General features: G+C 55.7%; 1 protein-coding gene across 2 annotated transcripts; it reads left to right on the top strand.

Annotated features, from left to right (window-relative positions):
- Positions 1 to 1,154: 1,154 nt before the first annotated feature.
- On the top strand, positions 1,155 to 24,117 carry Asic4 (acid sensing ion channel subunit family member 4). Of its 2 annotated transcripts, XM_004662900.2 has the most exons (10): positions 1,155 to 1,949; positions 19,077 to 19,221; positions 19,320 to 19,447; positions 19,582 to 19,744; positions 20,225 to 20,281; positions 22,280 to 22,433; positions 23,003 to 23,094; positions 23,181 to 23,260; positions 23,481 to 23,585; positions 23,731 to 24,117. In XM_004662900.2, the coding sequence occupies exons 1-10, from the start codon at positions 1,368 to 1,370 to the stop codon at positions 23,842 to 23,844; spliced, it is 1,620 nt and encodes a 539-aa protein (XP_004662957.2). In that variant the 5' UTR covers positions 1,155 to 1,367; the 3' UTR covers positions 23,845 to 24,117. The 2 variants fall into 2 exon arrangements, with proteins under 2 accessions (XP_004662957.2, XP_045003427.1); XM_045147492.1 differs by lacking the exon at positions 23,181 to 23,260.
- The last annotated feature ends 221 nt before the right edge of the window (positions 24,118 to 24,338 follow it).

Raw genomic sequence — 24,338 nt, 5'->3', positions numbered from 1 at the left:
ACACGGCCTCCCCATAAGCGGCTCATTTTTGCCACCCTCAAGGAGAGGCCATCAATGTATCCCTTCCTGATGGTCCAACAGGGGCGCCTCAACCGCAGCTTATGATGGTGGCCCATGTGCCTGGCTTCCCCTTCCACAAAAGCCGGCAGCCCCCAGGCATCCTCTGTCCCACTCTGCCAGGGGTGGGACATTCCAGGCACTGTTTTTTTTTAGCATAGCATTTCCATTGAAGCCTCACTCATCTTCCTAGTCTTTCCAGTACCTTCTGCCTGTCCCTCACCCCCCCCCACACACACACACTCTCCCCTGCCTCTGAGCTTATTTTGTTTTGCTAGCCAGGCTCATCCAGCTCCCCCTGCCCCAGCCATGGTAAGGGATTTGGACACCATTTGGGGAAGCAAAGTGGCCACAGATTTGCAAGGTAGCTAGGGTGACCTCTGTTTCAGTCCCAAGAGGGACTGGGATTGGGGCTGGAGGCAAAGTGGGGAAGAAGGGGTCAGCCCCTCCCAGAGGGGGGCAGGAGTAAGCTGGGTGTTGAAGTCAGCAGAAAAGCCCTAGGGAAGGAAAATCGTGGTGGAGCCACAGTTGTCTGCTTGCCTGCCCTCCTCATTCAAACAAGTGGCTCTCAAGGAGTTTCTGGAAGCTGCTGTGAGCGGGGGCAGTGGTTGGAGTCGGAGAGGCGAACAGATGGGGGACAGAGTCGGCCCACCCTCCGCGGGGTGGCGCGTGGAAAAGTGGCAAGGAGTGAGTTGGCCCAGCACTCTGGGGGCAGTGGGCTTCCCAAGGTAGCCTGGGAGTGGGCCATCTGGGGGTCCCCGTGAGTGGCTGCAGCCCTGCAAGAGTTTGGGGAGCACCGCCAATCTGGGGATCCCCATCCTGGCGTGGAGGGGCACTTTCCCCTCCCTGTCCTGGCCGCCGCCGCCCCGTGCAGTCGGCGGAACGCTGTTGACATGTCCTGAATTATTAAGCACGGGGTGGGCTCCGGAGCACATGCTGAGCGGAGAGAGCGGCTGGGGCTGCGCGGCGTGGCGGAGCAGCGCTCGCGCCCTCGCTCACTCGCTCGCAGGGACACACGCAGGGGCTGACAGCTGTGCTGGTGCTGATAAGGGAAGCCACAAGGAGACGATCGAGGAGAGAGACAAGCGGCGGCGGAGGCAGCGGCGGCAGAGGCAGCACCAGGGCTGCGGAGCTGCTGGGAGTGGGAGTGACGCCCCCACCTCGGGCCCCCACCCTGTCCCCGTCCTCCTCCCGACTGCCCTGAGTTTAGAGGAGCAGCCGCTGCCACCACCAACCACTCCGGAGGGCGACAGGGCTTCTGGCCAGAGAGGGGCAGGGAGGCACTGGCCAGTCCCAGCAGCTGGGGACAGATGCCGATCGAGATTGTGTGCAAAATCAAATTTGCTGAGGAGGATGCAAAACCTAAGGAGAAGGAGGCAGGGGATGAGCAGAGCCTCCTGGGGGCTGCTCCCGGGGCAGCAGCCCCTCGGGACCTGGCCACCTTTGCCAGTACCAGCACTCTGCACGGGCTGGGTCGGGCCTGTGGTCCAGGCCCCCGTGGACTGCGTAGGACCCTGTGGGCACTGGCCCTATTCACCTCGCTAGCTGCCTTCCTGTACCAGGCAGCTGGCCTGGCCAGGGGCTACCTGAGCCGGCCTCATCTGCTGGCCATGGACCCTGCTGCCCCGGCCCCCGTGTCAGGCTTCCCGGCCGTCACCCTGTGCAACATCAACCGCTTCCGGCATTCGGCACTCAGCGATGCTGACATCTTCCACCTGGCCAACCTGACAGGGCTGCCCCCCAAAGACCGGGACGGCCACCGGGCTGCTGGCCTGCGCTACCCAGAGCCTGACATGGTAGACATCCTGAACCGCACTGGCCACCAGCTTGCCGACATGCTCAAGAGCTGCAACTTCAGTGGGCATCGCTGCTCTGCCAGCAACTTCTCCGTGGTGAGTTCTGCCAACTGGGCCACCTGGCCTGGGGTGGCCCAGAGGCTGGCGTGGGGGCGGAGGGTGGTACGTGAGGGCATCCTCAACAGGGATTCCCTTCCTGCCACCACCAGAGGCGGACCTCGTGTCTTCCCCCCAGCCGGTGCTTCCCTCTAGATTCCCCCGGCCTGGAGCTGCAGAAGCTCAGAGGGACTTACCCTGGTGCCGCTGGTCCTGCTGCTGCTGCTGCGGCTGCAGTGCCCGGGGCTGAGGGCCTGAAGCTGGTCCCACCCCAAGGATGGGCTGACTGAGCCCCACTTCACTCTCACTGCCCTTTTCTTCTGAGGCTACTGGGTTCTTCTTCCCAGGTGACAGGGAGGGGGTTCCCGGGGTGCTTTCCATCTAGGGAAGGACTCAAGACTGCCTTCCGGGGAGCTGGCCCGGCCAGCCGACTGGATGGAGATGGGCTTCGTGTACAGTGGGTACCAGTCTCTTCCGTCTCTGCGTCTCTCACACAGCCCCCCCTCCCTGACAGCCGGCCTCACACACCCGTCTTTCATGCTCCCCTTCAGCCTGTCCTGCTTGCCAACGGCCCCTCCGGCTCCTGCTGCTCCCTTGCCTGGCTCTGGCTCGCACACTGGGAATCACTCATTCCCTCTATGTGCATCCCTCACCCTCAGTGCTGGCACACGCACACGTGCACACACACATGCACGCACACTCTGCTTAGGGACACAGTTTCCCTGCATACTCCCTCTCACAATCAGCGGCCCTGTCTCTACACTCATGCACACCTGCGCACCCACACACCCAGAGAGCTACTCATCCCTGTGCCTGCACCCCAGCTCATAGCTGCCAGGGTGGGGTCAGGCTGTGGATGCCAGCCCAACCCCCAACACCCCCCCCTTCTAGCCAAATCACTGTTCCCCCTTCTCCACGCAGGGACCGCTGGTGCCACAGCTCATATGGATGTGAACTCAATCACACACACCCTCACCAAGAGTGCAGTGTTAGCTCTGCTTGCTATTCTCCTGCACACCTCCACACCTCCTGCAGTCAGGTGTGTCAGTGAGGCGGGGGGGGGCGTGTCTTGAACACTGTCTGTCTGTCTATCAGGCCTCCATTCACCCACAGTCACAGGCTATCTATTATTCACGGTGTGCTTGAGACGCCTGTCCCCAGGCCCCAGATGACTTCCATCATTACGTATGTGTGCCTGGGGTTTCATCCCTGTGGCCACTGCCTGCTGCATGTGCAAATGTGCGGGTGTCAATGTGGTGGTGCCCACTCAGGCCCAGCTTCCAGCAGCAGGGGGAACTTTCCCTCCTCAGGGCCCAGCCTCCCAGCCCCAGGGTCTCACTTACTGCCTCGGGGACATCAGCAAACAGGCATCAACCAGGCTCCTGGCCCCACTATGCTTACAAGGGTCTGGGACCTGCTGACCTTGAGTTGGGGGTGGGGAGGTGGAAGCAGGCGCGGGAAGGAGGGGATTGTGCCTGGAGTGAAGTCGGGAGCTATCTGCCTGTTGTCTAGCTGTACACTCTGTCTTCTAGGAAAAAAAAAAAAAAAAAAAAAAAACCTGCTCCCCAAAGCTAGAGCCGGGAAAGTCCCCAAGGAGGACGTGGGGTGTGGAGTGTGAGTGTGGCCTGCCTCACCCCCTGTGTTGGCGGGAGCAATCTTAGCAGGTGCTGCTGGGGCACAAATCAATGGGGTCTTTGTGTCCCTAAGCCAGAGTCTGTGTCTTGGGCCCGAGTTGGGGTGGGCAGGAAAGGGGAAGGGCACTGACACTCGTCAGTGGAGGAAGGATGGAAAGGGCATAGGAAGTGAAGGGAGGGTGACAGGGGTTCTTGCTGGACCCCGGGCAGGGCAGGTGGGGAGTTCCTGAGGATACTGGGGAGGCGTGGGGGGGGTGGGTGGCTTTTCATAGACCCTTGGGTCTTCTGGGGCTAGAGAGGGCAGGTGGAAGTTTGTGGGTCTTAGTTTTGGGGTTGTGGCAGGATAACCAGGGAAAGTGTGACAAAGAGCACACTTGGGGACAGAATTCTCCTTTGGCGCCCCGACCCCTCCATCATACCCTTCTGCCCACACCCTGTTCCCCATCTAAGTGTCACTCCTCCTGGACCTGACACACTTGGCTGAGCCTGAGGCCATGAGGAAGGAGCTGGGCTGGGCCTGTGGCGATGGGCAAGAGGAGGTGTGTGGCCTGGTGAAGGGGATGAGGAGGTCAGGACTCAGTGAGACACGAGGCCCACGGTCCACCCTGCCACAATGTGGGGTCCATGATGAAAATTTTGGGATCTTTCATAAAGAGATGGATACGTGAGCCCGTTGGGGTGGTACCTTCCAGGGAGTGGGTGGCGAAATGGTCAGTGACCGTGACAGACAGGCTTCAGTAAGGGGCCATTGAGTGTCTTCTGTTTCTTCCCGTTTCCTCCTTCCCACTCCCCACTCTGCTGTGACCTTTCCTCCGGAATCCAAGTTAATAAATGTCACATTTTCCAGCCTATTTTTACTCCGGGTAATGTGCCCTCCCCCAGTCCCTAAGCTGCTGCTCTTGCTTCTGTTGCCACTGCAATTGCTTTCACCTCCACACTCCCAAATATCTCTTCACTTACTCCCAGCCACTCCGCATGCGGGCCTACTATGCGTGCGGCTCCCTGCTAGGACCTATGGGAGGGGCGAGGGGGGACATCGGAGAAGGAAAGCCCTAGTTCCCGGCCGGCCCCTGTCCTCAGGCTGCGCGAGTCTCCCGACAGCACAGAGGCCGGCATGCTCAGAAGCTCAAGCAGCCCTGCAAGAGTTAATCGGCCGTGCAAGCAGTGTCGTAAGGTGCCGGGATTAATTGCCAGATGAGGTGCGTGGATGGCAAGAGCCCGAGTTCAGAAGGAGAGGCCACTCTGGGCTGAAGAGGGCTGGGGCGGCTTAAGGGATGAGGCAAGCTGGCCGTGGCTTGGAGAGGAGGAGGGAGGAGAGGAAGAGACGAAGGCTCTGGGGGTCCTTCTCAACCCTGCTGTCCTCCAGCCAGGGCCTTAGTCCTCTCTGTCCTCTTCTCCTCCGCCCTCAGCCTCACAGCAGCCCAGTCCCATTTTCTACTGCCCACTTTCACCACCACCCCATGCCCTCCCACCTTGGAGACAGCTCTTCCTTGGCCCCTCGTTCTTGTCCCCATCCCTCTCGGACCTCTGTGGGCCAAGCCCTAGGTCTAGCATCAAGGCTTACCTTCAACCTGCCTGCTGATCCTATCTTCCTAGCCTTCATTGTTTGACCTGTATCATACACAGGTGGCTCTGAAAGCCAGCGTTTCCTCCCCGTGGGGGACTATGTGCCATGTGTGGTGTGAGCTCTGCAGCCGCACGGTCAGGCGGATTTGAACCTCAGCTCTACTCCAGTTGTGTGGCCCCGGGGAAAACGAAATGCCTCCGCGAACAAGTGTCTGTGTGCTCATTAGACAGGACATTAGAATCTGAACATTTGGGGCTGTTGTGAGGATTTCAGAAATGTCCATAAAGAGCTTCTTACGCTGCCTGCCACACACACAGTAGGCACACTTGCAAGTGCCAGTTCTCGTAAATGCCACCAGCTCTTGGTCATCTTTTTAACCTGTTTTCAGCACCACCCACTGGTCTCTATCCACTGTCCTGGTATGAGGCTGCTCTCCAGCCCCCCATCTTCCCTGAACGTGACCCTTTGAGCTGTTACAGTACTCCCAAACAGGTGTGCTAGCGGGTAGAATTCTGTGATGACGGAAACATCCTGTCTGCGCCATCATCCAGCTTGGTAGTCACTCGCCATATGTAGCTGTTGACCATCCAAAGTGCGATCAGGCACATGTGGCTCGCGGCTGTTATCTTGGACAGCGGTTACTGGTGAGTGAGGTTCAGACTGCCTGGCTGCGGGAGGCCAGGGGGCTTGAAATTACTGCTCTGGGACAAAAGGGCACACAGTGATGGCTGCAGGCTGTCACTGGAAGTCAGGCCAGTGTCCCAGGGTGAGCTGGGCTTGGGGCACCTGGGAACTGAAGGCTTTGGGATATCCACAAGCACTATGCTAAAGCAGACACCTTTCTTCCTCAGCGCCAACACCACCTGGGGCTCTTCCATTCTCCTGTCTGGAAATTTGAGGCATGGGGAGAGGGGGAAGTAGGCAGGGGTCCCTCTCCATGGGGTCCTCAAGACCAGGGATTCAGACAGCCCCTGAAGGGGCAGAAGGCCGGGGCCCGGCGGGCTCCTCCCTCTCTCCATCCCTCTTGGCACCCAGGCTTCCCTCCCCCTCCCAAGCCTCCTTCCCCGCACGCGGTGACTGCCATGACTATTAATCACTCGCCCCGTTCTCTTCCTCTCTACTAATCAGGCACAATTAGACAAGGCCTCTTCCAGCTGGGCAGTCCCCCTCCCTGCCCTCATCCTCCCCTTCCAGTCCTTCCCAGCCGCCGCCTAGGACAGCTCTGAGGCAAGGGAGACTGCGTGCAAGCCCTCGACCACTCTTGGCTGCCCTGGCCCACAGTTAAGGACTCCTCTCTCCTGTTTCTCCCTTAGTACCTGTTTCCCTGGTGCAGTCAGGTCAGTGTGGATAGGCCTCCCCGACTCCCTGCCGTTGGTCCTGGCAGGACCTTCTCCAGGCTCCCTTTCCAACTCCAGACCTGCCTTTTGCCCCCTTGTCTCCAGGTCTCTGATCTACCAGATGAACTTAATTAACTCTGCCTGAATCCCCTGCCCAGCCCAGTGACCTCTCTGGTCCCGTCCTGTCCCAAGGTGCTGAGCACATTTAGTGCATTATCTGGTTCACGATTCGTCCCACCCTCAGGATCCAGGTGGGTCTGGTCAGTGAGGACACATGGTAAGGGGGTGGGGTCCCCATCTCAGACTCAGCTAAATGGCACCCTATGTAAGGGTTTCAGTAGGTATTCCACAGTGTCAAAAGATGATCGAGGGATGGCTAAACCATGAAGGCGTTTACCTGCAAAACCAAAGGACCCAGGTTCAACTCCCCAGAACTCACGTAAACCTGATGCACAAGGGGGCACATGCATCTGGAGTTTGTTTGCAGTGGCTGGAGGCCCTGAGTGCCCATTCTCTATCTGCCTCTATCTCTCTGTCTCAAATAAATAAATAAAAAAAAAAGACGATCAAAATTCTGCTCATATCAATAAAACTTTCCCTGCCCACCACTTAGATTGCAGAGCCTAGTACTGCCCACCTCCTACTGACCACTGCTCCTCAGGGCCTCCTGGAGGGGGCGCCCTCAGTCCGGCTGCTTTGGCAGTGGCCTTGCTGAAGGGAGACTGTGGCACCACCTGCAGGGAAGGGAAGGATGGTTATTGTCAAAGAGAGCTGGTCTTCAAGGACAGTGGGGAGTGTCATGAGGGACATGCCCCACCCGGGGCCCACTCTGGAGCTCTGTTGGCCTCTTCATTAATCAGGAATCAGCCCCGAGCTGGGCTCATTATCAGCTCAGCTTCTTGTGGCAGTGCCGGAAGATGCTGATTAGCATTTGAAGAAATGGCCCCAGATACAGCCTCCCTTTTCCACCCCTACCAGTGCTTCCTCTTGACCCGCCTTCCTGCCCTTTGGCTTCCACGGAGGAACCTGCTCCCTCTCGGGCGGTGACAAGGGACTGCCTCACCCAGGTCTGGGCTGAGGAGCCGAAGGCTACTGGATCTAGGCCCAGTCTGGAGGGGTGAATGGGGTTGAGCTGAAAGGTGGTCCAGGAAAGATGGACAGCCACCCTGAAGGACGGGAGGGGAGGGCAAGGGTGACAATCTCAGGCAGGAGGGATGTCAGCTTTCCTGCTCTTCTGGGCCTTTCTGCGTCCGGCTCCTTTGAGCAGCTGGGCAGAGGAGGTGGGGACAGCCAGCTCTGTGGGCGGGAGGCCTGAGAGGAAGAGGACTTGACTTGTCAGGGTGGCTGTGGGCTTTGTGGCTGTCATTATTTTTGCTCTTGGTAAAATCCTGGCAGAGGCTGAGGGTCTTCAGAGCTCCCTTGCTCCCTAGATGCCCAGGGAGTGGGTAGGCTGGAGGAGGACAGAGTCAGGGTCAGAACTGAAAGGTGTGATGCTGTCTTCCAGCAAGGGGTGGAGGTGCCCGCACTTCTTTCCTTGGCTCCCAGGCTGGGGTGGCATCACTGAAAATCCAGCCCCCCCCCCCAGTGTTCACGGTGCCCTTGGGACACCCGCTTTGGGTTGGAGGGGGAGCAGTTCCAGAGAGATGGGCATAGGCTGCGGCAGCGAGAGTTCAGAGAGGAGCCACGGGATGATTAAGGGGAAATGGAGGATTGATTTAGGAGGAAAGATTAAAGGAGCTAAATCCGTGGCGCTTGGCTCAGCGGTGACTAAGCGTGGACAGGATAATAGCTTACAAATGTGTGAAAGGTGTAAATACCAAGCAGGGGGAGGGGAGGCGGCCAGGCGGGCCGGGGGAGCGGGGACAGGGGGCTGGGCAGGTCCGCAGAGGAGTGGGGAACCCGTAGACCACTGCCTCAAGGAACGGGCACTTCCTCAGTGAGGATGAGAGTGGGGGGAGCGGAATGTTTGGGAGTCCCCAGTTCCAAGCAGATGTTTCATTTCTGGGGCGCAGCTCCCTAGACCTCCAGCTGACCTGCACGTTTCATTCAGATTCAATCCAGACCAGGGACCGAGGTCGCGGGTTCAAATCCCACCCTAATCCCTCCTCATTGCTTCCTCAGCACCAGGTCTCTGGGCGGTTCCCAGGCCCGCCGGCCACGCCCAGCTCTGATCCGTCTCCTCGGTACCCACCCTGCCCGCCCCGCTCCTCGTCCCCTCGCCAGCCTCGGCGGGCGGCGGGCCACGGTGTCTCCCTCCGCGGTGGACGCCTCTGGCGCTGGCTGTGTGCGCGGAGGTCACTTTGCCGCGGAGCCGGGAGCCAGGGGAATGCAAATGAGGCAAACCCGGGGAGGAAGGCCGAGGCCCCGGTGGAGACGGAGGGAGGGCGAGGGCGCCGCGCTGATGGATGCCTGGCCCGCAGGAGGTAGCGCGGCCCGCGGTGGGGTGCGGATGGCCAGGCCTGCGCTGCCAGGGCCTGCGTCTAGGAAAGGTGGGGGGTGGGGAGAGTGTTGGGGCTGGGGTCCTCCAGTCTTGTCGCCTCTGAGTGTGAGCCTCACAAAACTCTTAACAGGACAACTTTGCAGTGAGGGGCAGGAATGACACGGAAGGACTTAGTTATCAATTAAAAATACTATCTTTGGGCTAGAGAGATGGCTCCACGATGAAGGCATTTGCCTGCAAAGGCTAAGGACCCTGGTTCAGTTCCCCAGGACCCACATAAAGCCAGATGCACAAGGTGATGCATGCGTCTGAAATTCGTTTGCAGTGGCTGGATCTGTCGCCGCCCATTCTTTCTTTCTTTCACATTAAACAAACAAACAAACAAATAAAATCATCACCAGCGAAATTGACTTTCAAGGGTTGCCGGCTCTGGTGATGTCTGGCTGGGAACTGGTGAGACAGCTTACCTGGATGTTGGAGTCCTCTCTCCTCTTGGGAAAGCACCCTGAGCTGGAGTCCAGTCTCCTGCGCCTTCCCAGGTTCCAGCAGCCCGGCCTTCCTTAGCCGGCTCTGGCTTCCTGTCATTACCCCTTGGACCTCCCCAGTGGAGGTTGGCTCCCTGCCAAGCATATGGGTGCCGGTGGAGACTGAGGTAGTGTTGAATCTCTCCCCAGTCACACTGAAAAGGGAGTGTATCCTATCTTAATCTAATGGTCTTTTTGAGTAGTGGGCCAGTCAGCTTCGTCTCAGATTTTTTTTTTTTTTCTCCCTGGCCCTCCAACCTGAACCAAACTCCTGTTGCACCATCAGGGGCCTTGGCAGAGATCCCCCTCACGGCCTGGATCGCAGCCAGGAGCATTCATCTATCTATGTGGTTGCTGGATGTGCATGTGTTCTGTTCCTGCTTGTAGACCTGGCACTTACAAATATGCCTGGCACACAGTGTAGGTGCTCAGTAAACACTTTGTGAATGAATGCATGTCTCCATGCCAGACAGCGAGCTCCTTGAGGCAGACTATTTTGTTCTTGGATGTACCTCAGCAAAGCACAGGACCTGAGCACACTGTGCAGGTGCAGAGAAGAGGGGGGGATGCATGTGTTGTTTGAACCCCCACCGCCCCTGGCTCTGCCACATTATGTGACCTGGGCAGATCCCTTTCCCTCTTTGTACCTCTGCCACCTTATCTGTGAAATGGAACCAATGGGATACCTCCTATCATTTTTTTCTGAGCATCAAGGGGTTCGTTTATATAAAATATTCAGGGATGTGTTTGGCACTCAGTAAAAGTTAGCTGTTGGAGCCGGGCGTGGTGGTGCATGCCTTTAATCCCAGCACTTGGGAGGCAGAGGTAGGAGGATCACTGTGAGTTTGAGGCCACCCTGAGACTACATAATGAATTCCAGGTCAGCCTGAGCTAGAGTGAAATCCTACCTCAAAAAAAAAAAAAAAAAAAAGTTAGCTGTTGGGAATGTGTTATGTATTTATCTCTTCCTCATACCACCTCTGAAGGGTGCTTGATTTTATCCCCATTTCTCACATGAAAAATGAAGGAGCACAGGTTAAATGACAGCATCCAAATCCCACAGGCTTAAGTCAGGGCAAAGCCCAGAGGTAAGCTAGGTTCCATTTGCTGGGAGAGCCACATCTCAGAGCCCGCGGGTTTCGCTCTGACAGCTCAAGTCGCAGACAGTCTTCACCGAATGCCCTGCGAGGATGGGTCCAGTGAGAATCCAAAACTAAAGCGGCTGTGTTGTCTTGGCAGGAAGCTCCCTTCCCTAGGTGGGCTCCTCTCTCTGGGTGCCTGACATGTTGCTCCCTGAATTTATCTCTAATCTATAGTCCTAACCCGAGGAGGAAGAATTGTCAGATCCCTTTTTACAGAAGTATAAGCTGAGGCTTAGAGAGGTTGTCAGAGACACCCAAGGTAGTTTTTGTGTCAACATTGGTAGAAGAGACAGGATCTGAACCATCTCTGTCAAGCACCAAAATTTCTGTCCCTTTTCTCATGCCTGTTCCAGCATCACATGTTAATACTGAGGCTTCATATATATGATTCCAAATGCCTGTTTGTTTAAGGAGGGACGCTCACTATGTTGCCAAAAATTCCTGGTTTCAAGTGATTCTCCTACCTCAGACTCCTGAATAGCTGAGACTATAGGTGCTTGCCACCAAAATTTGCAATTACTCCATGAAATAGGCAGGAATTTTTCTGGAAGGCTCCATTTGACAGATGAGAAAACTGAGGTCCAGGAAAGTTGACAAATCACTGACCCTGATCACAGGCTGACAAAGGTGGAGCTGGACCTAGAGCCAGCATCACCGATGGACTCCCAGGGAGGTGGCCATGTGAGTGGAGAGTGCGGGTGCTGGTGGGGGTGGGGGACTGGGTCCCAGTACTGAACCTGCTCCTCCCTCGTGCATGCCTTTGGACTTGGACCTTGACGTCTCTAGGCTTTGGTTTCAGCTTTTGTACAATGAGTCAGTCTGAGTGACCTCAGGGTCCTGACCAACACAGACACACCCGGATGCTTTGAGTGGGCACCATCTTCCTTTCTCCACCCCTGGAGAGGATAGAGGAGGGGGCTTGGAACCTGGACACTGGGTCATCCCTGAGTAAATCTAGGACCTGGGAGCTGTCCGGCTGATTCTGGGGTGCTGCTCACAATCCAAGTTGAATGACAACGTGCCTTCTTCCACCTGCCCATGCAGACAGGAAGCCTAAGTGGGAGGTATGGGGGGGAAGAACTGCACAGAGGCAGATGGGGGAGGGTGCAGGAAAAGTACTACCATCCATAGAGAAGTGGGCTTGAAGGGAGGTGGCAAGGTCTTGGCAGAAGCAGGGCACCCAGAAGGCAGTGGAGATAAAGCCCAGGCTGCAGATTAGCTGTGGATTAGTGGCCTAGTCTTTGCTGCTCCTGGCTGTGTCTTATCTCCTGGAGGCCCAGGGCCCTCTCCTGCGCAGCACTGAGTCCTGGCTCTGCTAATTGCCTATTATTAACCCTGTGGGCTCTGTGACCGCATGGAGGAAGAGGAGCAGGCCAGCAGTCAAGCAGGGAGAGAGCTAGCTAGGGAAATGGGAACTAGATGGATGGAGCTCAGAGGGCCAAGAGAAGCCATCGCTCAGGGGAGTGAACTTTGGACAGATCTGCCTGATCACTGTCTCAGGCAGACGCAAGGAGTGGGGGCAGGAGGGGGAGGGGATCGGGTGACTTAGGCCCACTGTCAAGTCTAGGAGGAAGATAAAAGACGAAGACTGGACACCCACACTCCAGCAGAAGAAAGCAAGTGGGAGAGAGGTGCTGAGGACAGGGACAGAAAGGCCAGGGGGACATCCAGGCAGTGGGAAAGAAAAACACACCAAGATGATGGACAGGTGAGGGCCAGAGACAGAGAAAAAGAGTCCCTAGAGATAATCAGGTGCTAGGGACAGATGGATCAGGGGAATAAAGAAACACCGGAGAGATAGACTAAGCCCAGGAAACAGCAAGGACGCTGGCTAAGAGGTGGGGTGGTCAGAGGAAGGTGGCAGAGAGAACCAAGGATATCTTGTCTACAAGCTGTCCCCCCTCCACCCGGAAGAGGTCTTGGAAGCCATGCACTCTGGTGAAGGCTGGGTATGAGAGAGAGAATGGCTGGGAGCCAAGACAGAGAGGAGGTAGAAGGGCTCCAACATGGGGCACGACCCTCTGGGCAGGAAGGGCTGAGGTCATCTGGAGATGGCCCCTCTGCCATTCAGACACCTCTTGGCCCAACACTGACCCTGTCTATGATTGTGCCCTGGGCTTTCAACTCTTGCACACAAACCCTCCTTCTGAATTTGTCCATGGGGAGAGAACTGTGGACAGCCAGTGGGACCTTGCGGCTGAGCAGCCGTGCCGTCTCCATGGAAGAAGCTGTGGGCTGTGCTGCCACCAGAGTTCTGCCACTTAGGAGCCAGCCGCCGCCTCCGTCAACACTGCTTGGGCCAGGGATGGTCTCCGGGGCAACGCTGTGAGCTGCCCAGCAGTGGGGCCTGACCTGGGCCATGGAGGTTGCCTAGCCCTGCTGGCCTGGCCTGTCAATTCCCGGTAGAGGGTCCCTTGGGCTCGAGCTATCTCTAGCCACCTCCTGTGTCACTCAGTCCCCCAACTATATAACTACTTTGCATACACACGTGTCAGGTAATCACACCCCTCCCACGCCATCCTGCCAGAGGCTGGATTACATGTCCTTTAGTCCATGTGTATGTGTTGGATATGAACACACACCTCCAGTGCTTTCCCACCCAAGGCCAGGAGAGTCATTCACTCAGTGACTACACACCAAGTGCCTTGTAAGCTCTGATGGGGCCGTCCCATGGGGCATCACTCCGTGTGGCTCTCTGCCGTCCTTCAAGCCGTGGGCTCTGTGACACGCCGCTTTCCTTCTCTGAGCTCCAGTTACCTCATCACTGACAGTGGGTGACAATAACTCCCTCATGTGGCTGGCTTGGAAGCTCCAAGGAGAAAAAGCAGCAAATCACCTATCAGGGAACCGGGCAGATGGCTCAGTGGGTAAACAGAGGACCTGACTTTGGGTCCCAAGCACCCATGTCAAAGCCATGTTCACTGCTGCTCCCTGTAATCCCAGTGCTGGGAAGGTAGAGAGCAGAGGAGCTCTAGGGCTTGCTGGGTAACTAGTCCAGTAATATCGTCAAGCTAGCTCCAGGTTCTGCCAGAGACCTTATCTCAGAAAAACAAGGTGGAGGGGCTGGACAGATGGCTAAGCAGTTAAGACACTTGCCTGCAAAGACAAAGGACCCAGGTTCCATTCCCCAGGAACCAGAGAAGCCAGGTGCACAAGGTGGCATATGTGTCTGGAGTTCGTTTGCTGGAGCCCTCGGCGCACCCATTCTCTCTCTCTACTTCTCTCATAAATAAACAAACAAACAAATAAATAAATAGATACATAGGTGGAGAGTGACTGAGGAAAACATTGGACATCAACCTCCACACACATGAGCATATATGTGTACAAACACCTCGACACCCATATGTGCTCACACACATCTGCTCAATCATATTTTCCTTCCTTCCTTCCTTCACCCCTCCTTCCACAAGTCTCAATGACTGGGGATGACAAGAGGGTAGCAGGACTTCAGGCCTCAGGGAGTCGGAGACCTGTGGGTAAGGCTAAGCTGTGGAGACACCATGGTGTTGTCAGGGCACAAGTGCTGAGGGATAAATCTGAGTAACTTGGGCTGGAGAGATGACTTAATGGTTAAGGTGTTCACTTGAGAGGCCTAAGGACCCAGGTTTGATTCCCCAGGATGCCCGTAAGCCAGATGCACACAGTGGTGCATGTGTCTGGAGTTTGTTTGCAGTGGCCAGAGGCTCTGGAGAACCCATTCTTTCTCTCTCTCTCTCTCTCTAATAAATTTTTAAAAAGTGAGGAACTCATAACTAGCCCCCTTCCCCCATGCAGCTCAGGCCTCCTTTAACCTCTCAACTCAAGCGTTGCTCAAAACCAGCTGTGTGGCCGGAGCTGATTCTAAGCATATTAGCCTGAAACAGGAAGTCACTGGGTATTTGGAGAATTTTTGCAAATACTTCTATGTTCCCTTCACCTGCCTTTCCCACAGCACCGGGGAGACACGTAACTTGTGATCAGGCCACTTCAGATTCCTTCCACAGGAGTGTCACGAGAGCACAGGACTAGCGTTAAACTGTCTTCTGGACTCATTTCTTTCTCTAGGTTCTTCCTCCCTCCCTCCCTCCCTCCCTTCCTTCCTTCCTTCCTTCCTTCTTTCCTTTTAGTACTGAGGATTGAACCTGATAAGGCCTCTCACATACTAGGCAAGCACTTTAACACCGAGCTATACTGCTAGTCCTCTTACTCCTTTTTGTTAAAAAAATATTTATTTTATTTTATTTTATTTATTTATTAGAGAGAGAACGAATGGACATGCCAGGGCCTCTAGTCATTGCAAATGAACTGCAGATGTGTATGCCACCTTGTGCATCTGGCTTTACATGGACACTGGGGAATCGAACCTGGGTCCTTTGGCATTGCAGACTAGTGCCTTAACTGCTAAACCATATCTCTAGCCCCCCTCATTATTATTTTTTTTTTTTGAGACAGCGTCTCACTAACTTACTCAGACTGGCCTTGAGCTCATAGCCCAGGCAGGCCTTGAACTTGTAATCCTTCTGATGCAACCTCTGGAGTAGCTGGGGTTACAGGCCTGTGCCACCAGGCCCAGCACATTTCTACTGACCTTGTAGCCCGTGGATCAGCAGGTTTTTAGAAAGACAGAACCTCGGTCCTGTCTGTCACCCACTTCCATCCGTTAAATGAGAACCGACACTTAACGGAGGTGGTGTGCGTGTGCACCAGCGTTTGAAGAGGCACTGATCTTGGAGACCTAAGCAAATGAGCCTAATTCTCTGAGTTTCGATTTCCTCATCTGCAGAATGGGGAGATAATGATGCGGCCTTCAGGGATTCAATTAGACAGAGCATATAGCTTAACCTGCCTGGGGCGCTTTGAGTGCTCCACGCTGTCTGAGATGCTCCCTCCTGCCTGACAGATGGGTATGCGGTAGGGAAGGGGTAGATGCGGGGAGGAGGAGCGATAGAGATGGAGGGCAAGGATGGGAACCTAGAAGCCAGGGAGAGACGGTTGAGGAATGAACAGGCAGAAGGGAAGAGAGGAGTGGAAGGGAAAGGGGTAAAATTAAAGAAGGATCAGAGTATGGAGGCACATCGCGTCTCTTTCCCACCCAGAAGGGGCTGAGGTGGGAACTAAGTCTGGAGGTGGGTAGGTTTGCATAGGAGATGGTTGCGGTGGATTATGGGACTAGCTGGAGCCTTACGTACGGAACACCCCATCCACTCACTAGCTGTGGGGCCTTATGCAAGTCACTTGTCCTGAGCTTCAGTTTCCCCATGTGCAATAATAGAGATGACAGTCACAAAATCTATTGGCAATCATTCTTTTTTTCTGGTTTCTTGAGGTACGGTCTCACTCTGGCCCAGGGTGACCTGAAATTCACTGTGTAGTCTCACGGCGGGGATCCCCCTACCTCTGCCTCCCCAGTGCTGGGATTAAAGGCGTGCGCCACCATGCCCGGCTGCAATCATTCATTTGAATGGATGAAACGAGGCCGCAGGAGATGTGTTTTGTGTTTTGTAATCACCAAAATGCCTCCCCCCTCTTTGCCTCCTCTTTCAGAAAGGGTCTCATGTAGCCCAGGCTGGCCTCCAACTCATTATGTAGCTGAGAATGACCTTGAGCTTCTGATCCTCCTGCCTCCACCTCCCTAACACTGGGATTACAGGAGTGTGCCACCACACCACGATTTATGTGGTGTTGGTGACTGAACCCAGGGCTTTGTGGGTGCAAGGCAAACCACTCTACCGACTGAACTATATTGCCAGGCCAGTGTGTCTGTTTTTGTTTCAGAGCTCAGAGACAAGGTCTCAGTGAATAAAGAAGTGTGTGTGTGTGTGTGTGTGTGTGTGTGTGTGTGTTTGTGTGCCGGGGGAGGGTCAGGATTATGAAAGCTCGGTGGCTGACCCAGAAAGGAGGGAAGACTGGATCCTGCCCCTAAGATATCTCGGGAGAGCTCCCGGAATCTCTTAAGAACTCTGCACGTCCCCTTCCTTTGGCCCCCTCTGCAGCCCAGCCTCAAGATCTTTCCCCTCCATGCATCTTTATGCCATTTTCCAGCTTTTGCAGTGTGAACATGTTCCCAAAGAGAGGGGCGAGGGGTGGAGGCGAGCGATGGAGCACGCTGACCCCCCGGCCCCGGGAAAGGTGCTGCCTGTGATGGGTTTGACCCAGGGGCAGTCTCGGCGGGGTGAGCCTGGCAGGGGGGAACTGGAATCCGCCTCTTGCTAGGCTGCTATCCCACCCCAGCTGGTGGCAGCTGCATCTCCAGCCTGAGCCCGGGCCTCCATCTCCAGGACGCCAGCGCCACCTCGTGTCCATTCGAAAGAACGTTCCACGGAGGAGTAGGGAGAGCTTGGGCAATAACCGCTTATTAACGTGTCCCCTGGGGCTCAGTGTGGTGGCTCACGCTTGTAATCCTAGTGCCCGGGAGGGAGGCTGTGATAGGAAGATCACCGAGCGAGGCCAGCCTGGGGCTACAGAGATGAGTGCCAGATCAGCTTGGGCTAGAGTGTGAATGTCCCTTGTGCCCCCCACACCAGGGCAGACGCTGGAGACCCCAAGCAGGCTTTCTCCTCCTGGGCCAGTGTGCTCTCTAGTGGGGGACATGCACCGCAGAACTGGGGACGAGTAGGCGAACTAAGCCGTCTCAGTTCTTGATATGAACATGGAGAGAACCAACAAAGTGAAGTGTGCAGTGTGCGGCGGGACAGCGAATTCTGCCAAGTCGGGGGGGGGGCGCGGGGAAGTGGATGCTCGAAGAGAGAAAACAATGACAGCAACAAGGCCAGAGGAGGAAATTAGCCCCTTACGCTGGGGCATCCGGGCTGCTGGGGCAGGGGAGGGCAGTCCAGGGTGAAATTGCATGGAGGACACCGGAGAGATGGCTCAATGGTTAAGTGTACTGCCTGCACAATCATGAGAGTCTGAGGGGGCCAGGAACTGCCCAAGTTCAAATCTCCAGAACCCACGTAAGACAGTTGGGCGTGGGCACCTGAAACCCCAGCGCTACAAAAGGAAGCAGAGACCAGGGGGTTGCCCTGGCTCCAGAAAGCAGCAAGCTCCAGTTATCAGTAAGACACTCCTGCTCAAACAAAAAAGGCAGAAGGTCAGTGGAGTGTGATGCCCAATGTTCTTCCCTGGCCACCACAGGCGAGCACCCCTTGCCACAGGCAAGTGCAGGGAGCATCTGAAAGGGGCACATACCCATGCAAACAGCACAACACACACACACACACACACACACACACACACACACACACACACACACAAAACATACACATAAGCAAAAAAAAAAATTATATGAAGATTTTTCAGGGTAGGGAAGGAGTCAGACTTCATTATCTGGAAAATTGAAAGCCATCGGGATTTTTGTTTGTTTCTTTGCTATCTTTTGCTTTCAAATAAGTTTCATTGGGTATAGTCAAAATTTGCAATGTGATGGTGTGGGAGACAGTAGAATCTGGAAGGAGACTTGATAGGGCCTTAGTATTCTGGATGCTGTGCAGGGAACAAGGGCAGAGATAGATGAAGGGAGACCAGGTAGGAGATGATGTTGGATTGGATGTGGGAGTGGGGAGATGGGAATTTCAGGGATCCTGACTTGAAAACTGAATAGCAAGAGCAGGATCCTGTATTCAGAGGAAGAGAATGGTGGGAAAGAGGAAAGATTTGGAAGACAGCAAGCATTCTGAGCAGGGCATGGTAGTGCATGACCGTAATCTCAGCACTTAGGAAGCTGAAACTGGATCGTGAGCTCAAGGCCAGTCTCGGCTAGGTAGTGAGTTCCAGTTAACACAGTGTGGCAGGTCTTGGGTAGGAGAACTTGGTGGACTGTTACAAGGTCCCAGAGAGAAGCAGATCCAGCCTGGGCTTCACAGCAAGAACCTGTCTGTTGCAGTCAGGTTCGCATTGCTGGCAGAAATCACCCAACCAAGAGCAGCTTGTAGGAAAAAAAAAAAAAAAAAAAAAAGGTTTATTTTGGCTTACAGAGTTGAGGGGAAGCTCCATGATAGCAGGAGAAACAACAACATGAGCAGAGAGTGGACATCACCTCCTGGCCAACATCAGATGGACAATAGCAACAGGAGAGTGAGCTGACTGGGAAGCTGGTTATAATACCCATAAACCCACCCCAACAATATACTGCCTCCAGGAGGCTTTAATCTCCAAATTGTCATCAGCTGAGGACTTAGCATTCAGCATACCTAAGTTTATGAGGGACACCTGAATCAAACCACCACACTGTCTCAATAATGGCTGGAGAAATGGCTTAGTCGTTAAGATGCTTGCCTGCAAAGCCAAAGGACCCAGGTTCAATTCCCCAGGATCCACATAAGCCAGCTGCACAAGGGGGAGCATGTGTCTAGAGTTCATTTGCAGTGGCTGGAGGCCCTAACATGCCCATTCTCTATCTGCCTCTTTATCTCTCCTTCTCTCTCTCTCAAATAAATAAATAAATGAAAAAAAAAAAAGCAGAGTTATGTCACCAATAAGTGATATCTCTCCCCTGCCCCCAGGTCTATACTCGCTATGGGAAATGTTACACCTTCAACGCAGACCCTCAGAGCTCCCTGCCCAGTCGGGCCGGGGGCATGGGCAGTGGCCTGGAGATCATGCTGGACATCCAACAGGAGGAATACCTGCCCATCTGGAGGGAGACAAGTATGCAGGAGGGAAAGGGACAAGGGCCAACCCCGGGGCCTGCGACCCGGGACCTCTTCCTGGGTTGGTTTCCGATGGTCCTTGTCTCTGCCGTGCAGATGAGACTTCATTCGAGGCAGGCATCCGGGTGCAGATCCACAGCCAGGAGGAACCTCCCTACATCCACCAGCTGGGCTTTGGCGTGTCCCCGGGCTTCCAGACCTTTGTGTCCTGCCAGGAACAGCGGGTGAGCCTGGGCCTAGGCAGGGCACTGGGCAGGTCTCTGCTCCCGAGGGATGCTGGCCAGGCCTGCCCTGCGGGAGCTCACAGTAGGCTGGGCCGCGGCCCTGGCCTTGGTTTCCTTATACCCCATCTCTGCAGCTGACGTATCTGCCCCAGCCTTGGGGCAACTGCCGGGCAGAGACTGAGCACAGGGGGCCTGAGCTTCAAGGCTACTCGGCCTACAGCGTGTCTGCCTGCCGGCTGCGCTGTGAAAAGGAGGCTGTGCTGCAGCGCTGCCACTGCCGGATGGTGCACATGCCAGGTGGGCACCTCCATCCAGTCCTTGGTGCCACTGTACTAGGCTCCCAAACCTTCAGGGGCATGAGCCGAAGTACCACATGTGCATGGGCACATGTCTATATGCATAAGAGTGTGCTCATGTATGTCCGTGCCTGGGCTCTTGTGAACGTTTTCATGTGTGTATTTGGGAATGCATGCATGCGCATGCGTGTGCACATGTTAATGTGTCTTCGTGCATGTGTGCGTTGTGAATTTGGGGGAATTGTGCGTCATGGGTACAAATGTGCAAGTGCTCGTGTGTGGGTCAGGGTGCATATTTTCACGCCTATGTGAATGTTTGCGTCTTCATGCTTGTATGCATTGCATATACTCTCATCTGTTATTTGTGAGTGCAAAGATATACATTTATATGTCTGTGTATGTGGATGCCCACAACATGGGTGTGTGGTGAGTGAGAGGGGAAGGGACTGTAGACGCCAGGAATACACTTTTCTCCTTTCAGGCAATGAGACCATCTGTCCACCAAATATCTACATTGAATGTGCCGACCACATACTGGGTTCGTGCTCCCTCCCCCCTCCTCACACCCCGTTCATTCCTCTGTGCACCCCTTCATCGCTGTCTCGGCTTGTTTATGTGTGAGCGGTCCGAGTGGTATGGGACGTGTGGCATTTGCATGTGGATGTGCAGGTGTGTGTACGCTGGGCACACAGGTGTGGAGGCCAGAGGGGAACACCAGGTGTCCTTCCTACTGTGTGTGTCCTTGAGTGGAACCTCATGAAACCCGGAGCTGGTGGCTCTGGTCACACTGGCTGACCAGCACGCTCTGCTCCTCACAAGACTGGGGTGGCAGGCACACACGGCTGAGCTGAGCTTCTCCCTCAGGTGGTCTTGGGCCCTCTCAGGCTCTCATGCTTGCACAGCCAATGCTCTCCCCCACTGAGCCATCTCCCTGGCCTCTGTCCTGTCTTTTAGCCTCCCAACCTCTCCTTGGAGGGTCTTGCTGGGGGGGTGAGCCTTTAGCTTGTACCTCAGGAGGTCTGCGGGCCTCTGCAGGCACAGGCACTGGGGCAAGTGGCCACAGACCACGGGGCTGCAGAGGAGCCAGACTAGACGTACAGGGCTGAGCTTCCCATCTCAGTTCTACACTCTCCTCCGGCGGAAGTACAGCCACCTCTCTCTGGGTCTCAGGGAAAAAAGAATGCCTTGCTGGCCATCGCCGTGGGTAAGGTAAACCCCACGTGGCCACAGGGCTTACCTTATCCTCAATCCATCCATCTGTCCGTGGATCGATTCACTCATTCTCAGGCCCTGTGCAGCCTGTGCTGCATGGTGGAGGTAGGGGAGCAAGAGCCCCGTCCTTGCCTGGCTGGAGACAGACTTTAACCACACCATGGCAGCTTCTCGGATAAGAGAACTTCACAAGTTACAAGGCCCTGGAGAGAGGCATGCAGCCCTGACCTGGGAAGGCAGGGAGGAATGCTATGGAAGCCACATGTTAGTAGAGGCCTGAAGGAGGTCATGAATCAGCTAAGTGCAAAAACAAACAAACAAGCAACAAAAAAATCCAACCCTGTATCTACAAACTATGCTGTGTCTAGAGAACCCAAAATCAGTGTGGCTCAGGGCAAAGGACATGGGAGGGAGCAGTGTGTTTAGAGCTGTGAGATGTGCAGGGGGGGATAGCACTCAAAGCAGGGGTCCCACCATGAGCTCACTGAAGGAATCCAGATGTGATGGGGCCCTGGGAGTGGGTTTGAGATCCTGGGGTGGCATACTGCAACGTGCCAACCTTATCTTCCCTCCACTGCCTGCGCTAGTCAAAAGGGTGACTGAAGAGTGCTCAGTGAAGGAGCAGGTATGTCGGCAGGGATAAAGCAGCCACAAGTACAACAAGAGTCGGAAGAACCAGGGACACCAGAGAATCTTCGCTCTCTGGGACCCTCGGGGAGGAAGGAAGGGCGCTTCTTGGAGCCCAGGGAGGGACCTGGGGCTGCGTGACAGAAAACAGAGGCAGCCCTCTGTCCACCTACAGCTGGCTGGTGAGGGGTCTGAGGAAGGTGAATGGGGGCACCTCTGTCCAGCCCAGAGGGAAAAGGAGCCAAAGCAAAGCATTTAGGGGGCATCAGCCTCCGAGCACAGGCGGGGAGCACAGTGGAGACAGGAGAGGGGCTGAGGGGACAGGCGGGCAAAGCAAGCCCAGCAACACAAAGCATGTGGCCACCAGTTCGTCCGTCCTCCATCCATCCATCCCAGCATCCTCTCCATACTGCCTTGTGTGTATCTGAGGCCTCAAGTGGTTGGATAGCTTTGGCAGAAGGGTTCTGATTTCCCGCTGGGCCATGAGACTTCCCTGTACCAATGAGCCAGGGGAATGAGGTTGAAACGGGTCTGAGCGCCCCCCCACCCCCAATTCTGTTCCCTCTAGAAAGTTCCAGGGCTGGTCCTTCGCACGGACACGCATGTCTCACTCAGGACAGCGCTTGTACTCCCCCCGCCCCCCGCAGCTAGTGGGCCTTCCTCCCTCCCCACTGCAGTTGATGCCTCTCTGTTGCAGACTCCCTGGGTGGAGGCTCTGAGGGCCCATGCTTCTGCCCTACGCCCTGCAACCTGACCCGCTACGGCAAAGAGATCTCCATGGTTAGGATTCCCAACAAGGGCTCAGCCCGGTACCTGGCGAGAAAGTACAACCGCAACGAGACCTACATACGGTATGTATGTGCTGTGTGTGCCTACGGCTGGGCTGTGTGGACGTGGTGGTGGTTGGTGGGGCGGCCCAGTGGCCTGGTGCACGGGCTGCCTCTTTGTGTATGGTGGTTTTGTTTTTATTTTATTTTATTTTATTTTATTTTATTTTATTTTATTTTATTTTATTTTATTTTTTGGTCACGAATGCCATTTACAATTCTTCTAGTTATCCATCCTTTTAAGTCACATCCTGGATCCACTTTCAGGAAAGCCCTACTTGGTCCAGGTTTCCTTTGAGCTCCCTCTGTTACTGTTCGGTTGCTATTGTTCTAGAATGTTTCACGTGTCTTTTTTTCTCCAGTAGTCTGGGAAGCAGTAGGTGCACACGCTGAGGGGGAGGGTGGCCGAGAGAGGCACGGGAGCGGCCCCCAGTGGAGGAAGCAGACATGTCGCTGGGCTCTCCCCCTTTGGGAGCTTGAGCTCACCAGCTGCTCCCCAGCACACAGGGTTCTCAAGCTGGATCTGGGTATCCCTACCAGGCACCTCCTCGGAGAGTGGTTCCAAGCAGGATGCCATGCTTTCTGTTTCCCAGGGAGAACTTTCTGGTCCTGGATGTCTTTTTCGAGGCGCTAACTTCTGAAGCTGTGGAGCAGCGGGCAGCCTACGGCCTGTCGGCGCTGCTGGGTGAGCCCTGGGCCCTGCTTCTGCTTATGTGTGCGTCAGCCGTCAGCCCAGCCTGCTCCCCCTGACTCTGAACTCCTGCTTCCCAGGGGACCTCGGGGGACAGATGGGCCTGTTCATCGGGGCCAGTATCCTCACCTTGCTGGAGATCCTTGACTACATCTATGAGGCAAGGGATCAGGAGAGAGTGTGGGCGAGGTAGAGGAGATGGTGCAGGCCCTGGTGGGAAGCAGCACCCAGGATTCTGTACCTGGTCCCCTAATAGCGGGAAGGCCAGGTGTCCTGAGGTTCTGAAAACCTGTTGGGCTGGAACAGGGAGAGATACGGAGAACTGTTCTGGAGGGGTGGTGCTGAGGCCCCTCAACTAACTCCTCACCCTGACCGGCAAGGTGTCCTGGGATCGACTAAAGAGGGTGTGGCGGCGGCCCAAGACTCCACTGCGGGCATCCACCGGGGGCATCTCCACTCTGGGGCTGCAGGAGCTGAAGGAGCAGGTGAGGAGAAGCCCCCTACCCCCACCAGCATGCAGCAAGCCCCCTATCCCCAGGGTGGCACTTCCCCGTGGTATCTGAAATAGCCTGTGTGAGGGTCCCCAGGGGGCACTGCTTGAACCCTGGCCCACCCCTCTTTGTCTTTCAGAGTCCCTGTCCAAGCCGGGGCCGCGCTGAGGTTGGGGGTGCTAGCAACCTGCTCCCCAACCACCACCATCCCCACGGTCCTCCAGGAGGCCTCTTTGAAGACTTTGCTTGCTAGGATGGTGCTGGGTGGGAAAGGACCCAGGAAGTCTGGGACTCCGTCCATCTGCTCTGAAGGCCTGGGGCATCTGGGGACTGCGGAAAGGGTGAAGCCAGGCCTGGAGTCCTGCTCTCCCCCACCAGGCTCAGCTAGCTGCCTTGCACAAGGGTCCTTGTCCATACTTCCCAACCCCAGGCTGGTGGTGTCCAGGAAGGACTGGAGACCAGACGAGAGGGCCCGAGTAGACAGACAGGAAGAGAGGGAGATGAGCCCTGGCAGGGTAGGACCCTCTGTACATTTGTATATATTTAGGGAGGGAAGGGGTGGGACCAAGATGTAAATGAAGGGCGGGTCTACAGGGGAGGGTGATTCTGGGACAGTCAGGGTCCTAGCACGAATGGCCCAAAGAGGATGAGTCCCCGGGATTCAGGCTTGCTGGGCTGGCTTGGCTGCCCTCTCCCCAGGCCCGGCTCCCCTCTTGGCAGGGGGTGTGGGTGGCCCAGCAGGTCTGG

The sequence above is a fragment of the Jaculus jaculus genome, chromosome 4, assembly GCF_020740685.1.
Source record: "Jaculus jaculus isolate mJacJac1 chromosome 4, mJacJac1.mat.Y.cur, whole genome shotgun sequence".
Classification (NCBI taxonomy): Eukaryota; Metazoa; Chordata; class Mammalia; order Rodentia; family Dipodidae; genus Jaculus; species Jaculus jaculus.
The sequence above is the reverse complement of the archived record's forward strand: the minus strand, read 5'-3'. Positions and strand labels throughout refer to the sequence as shown.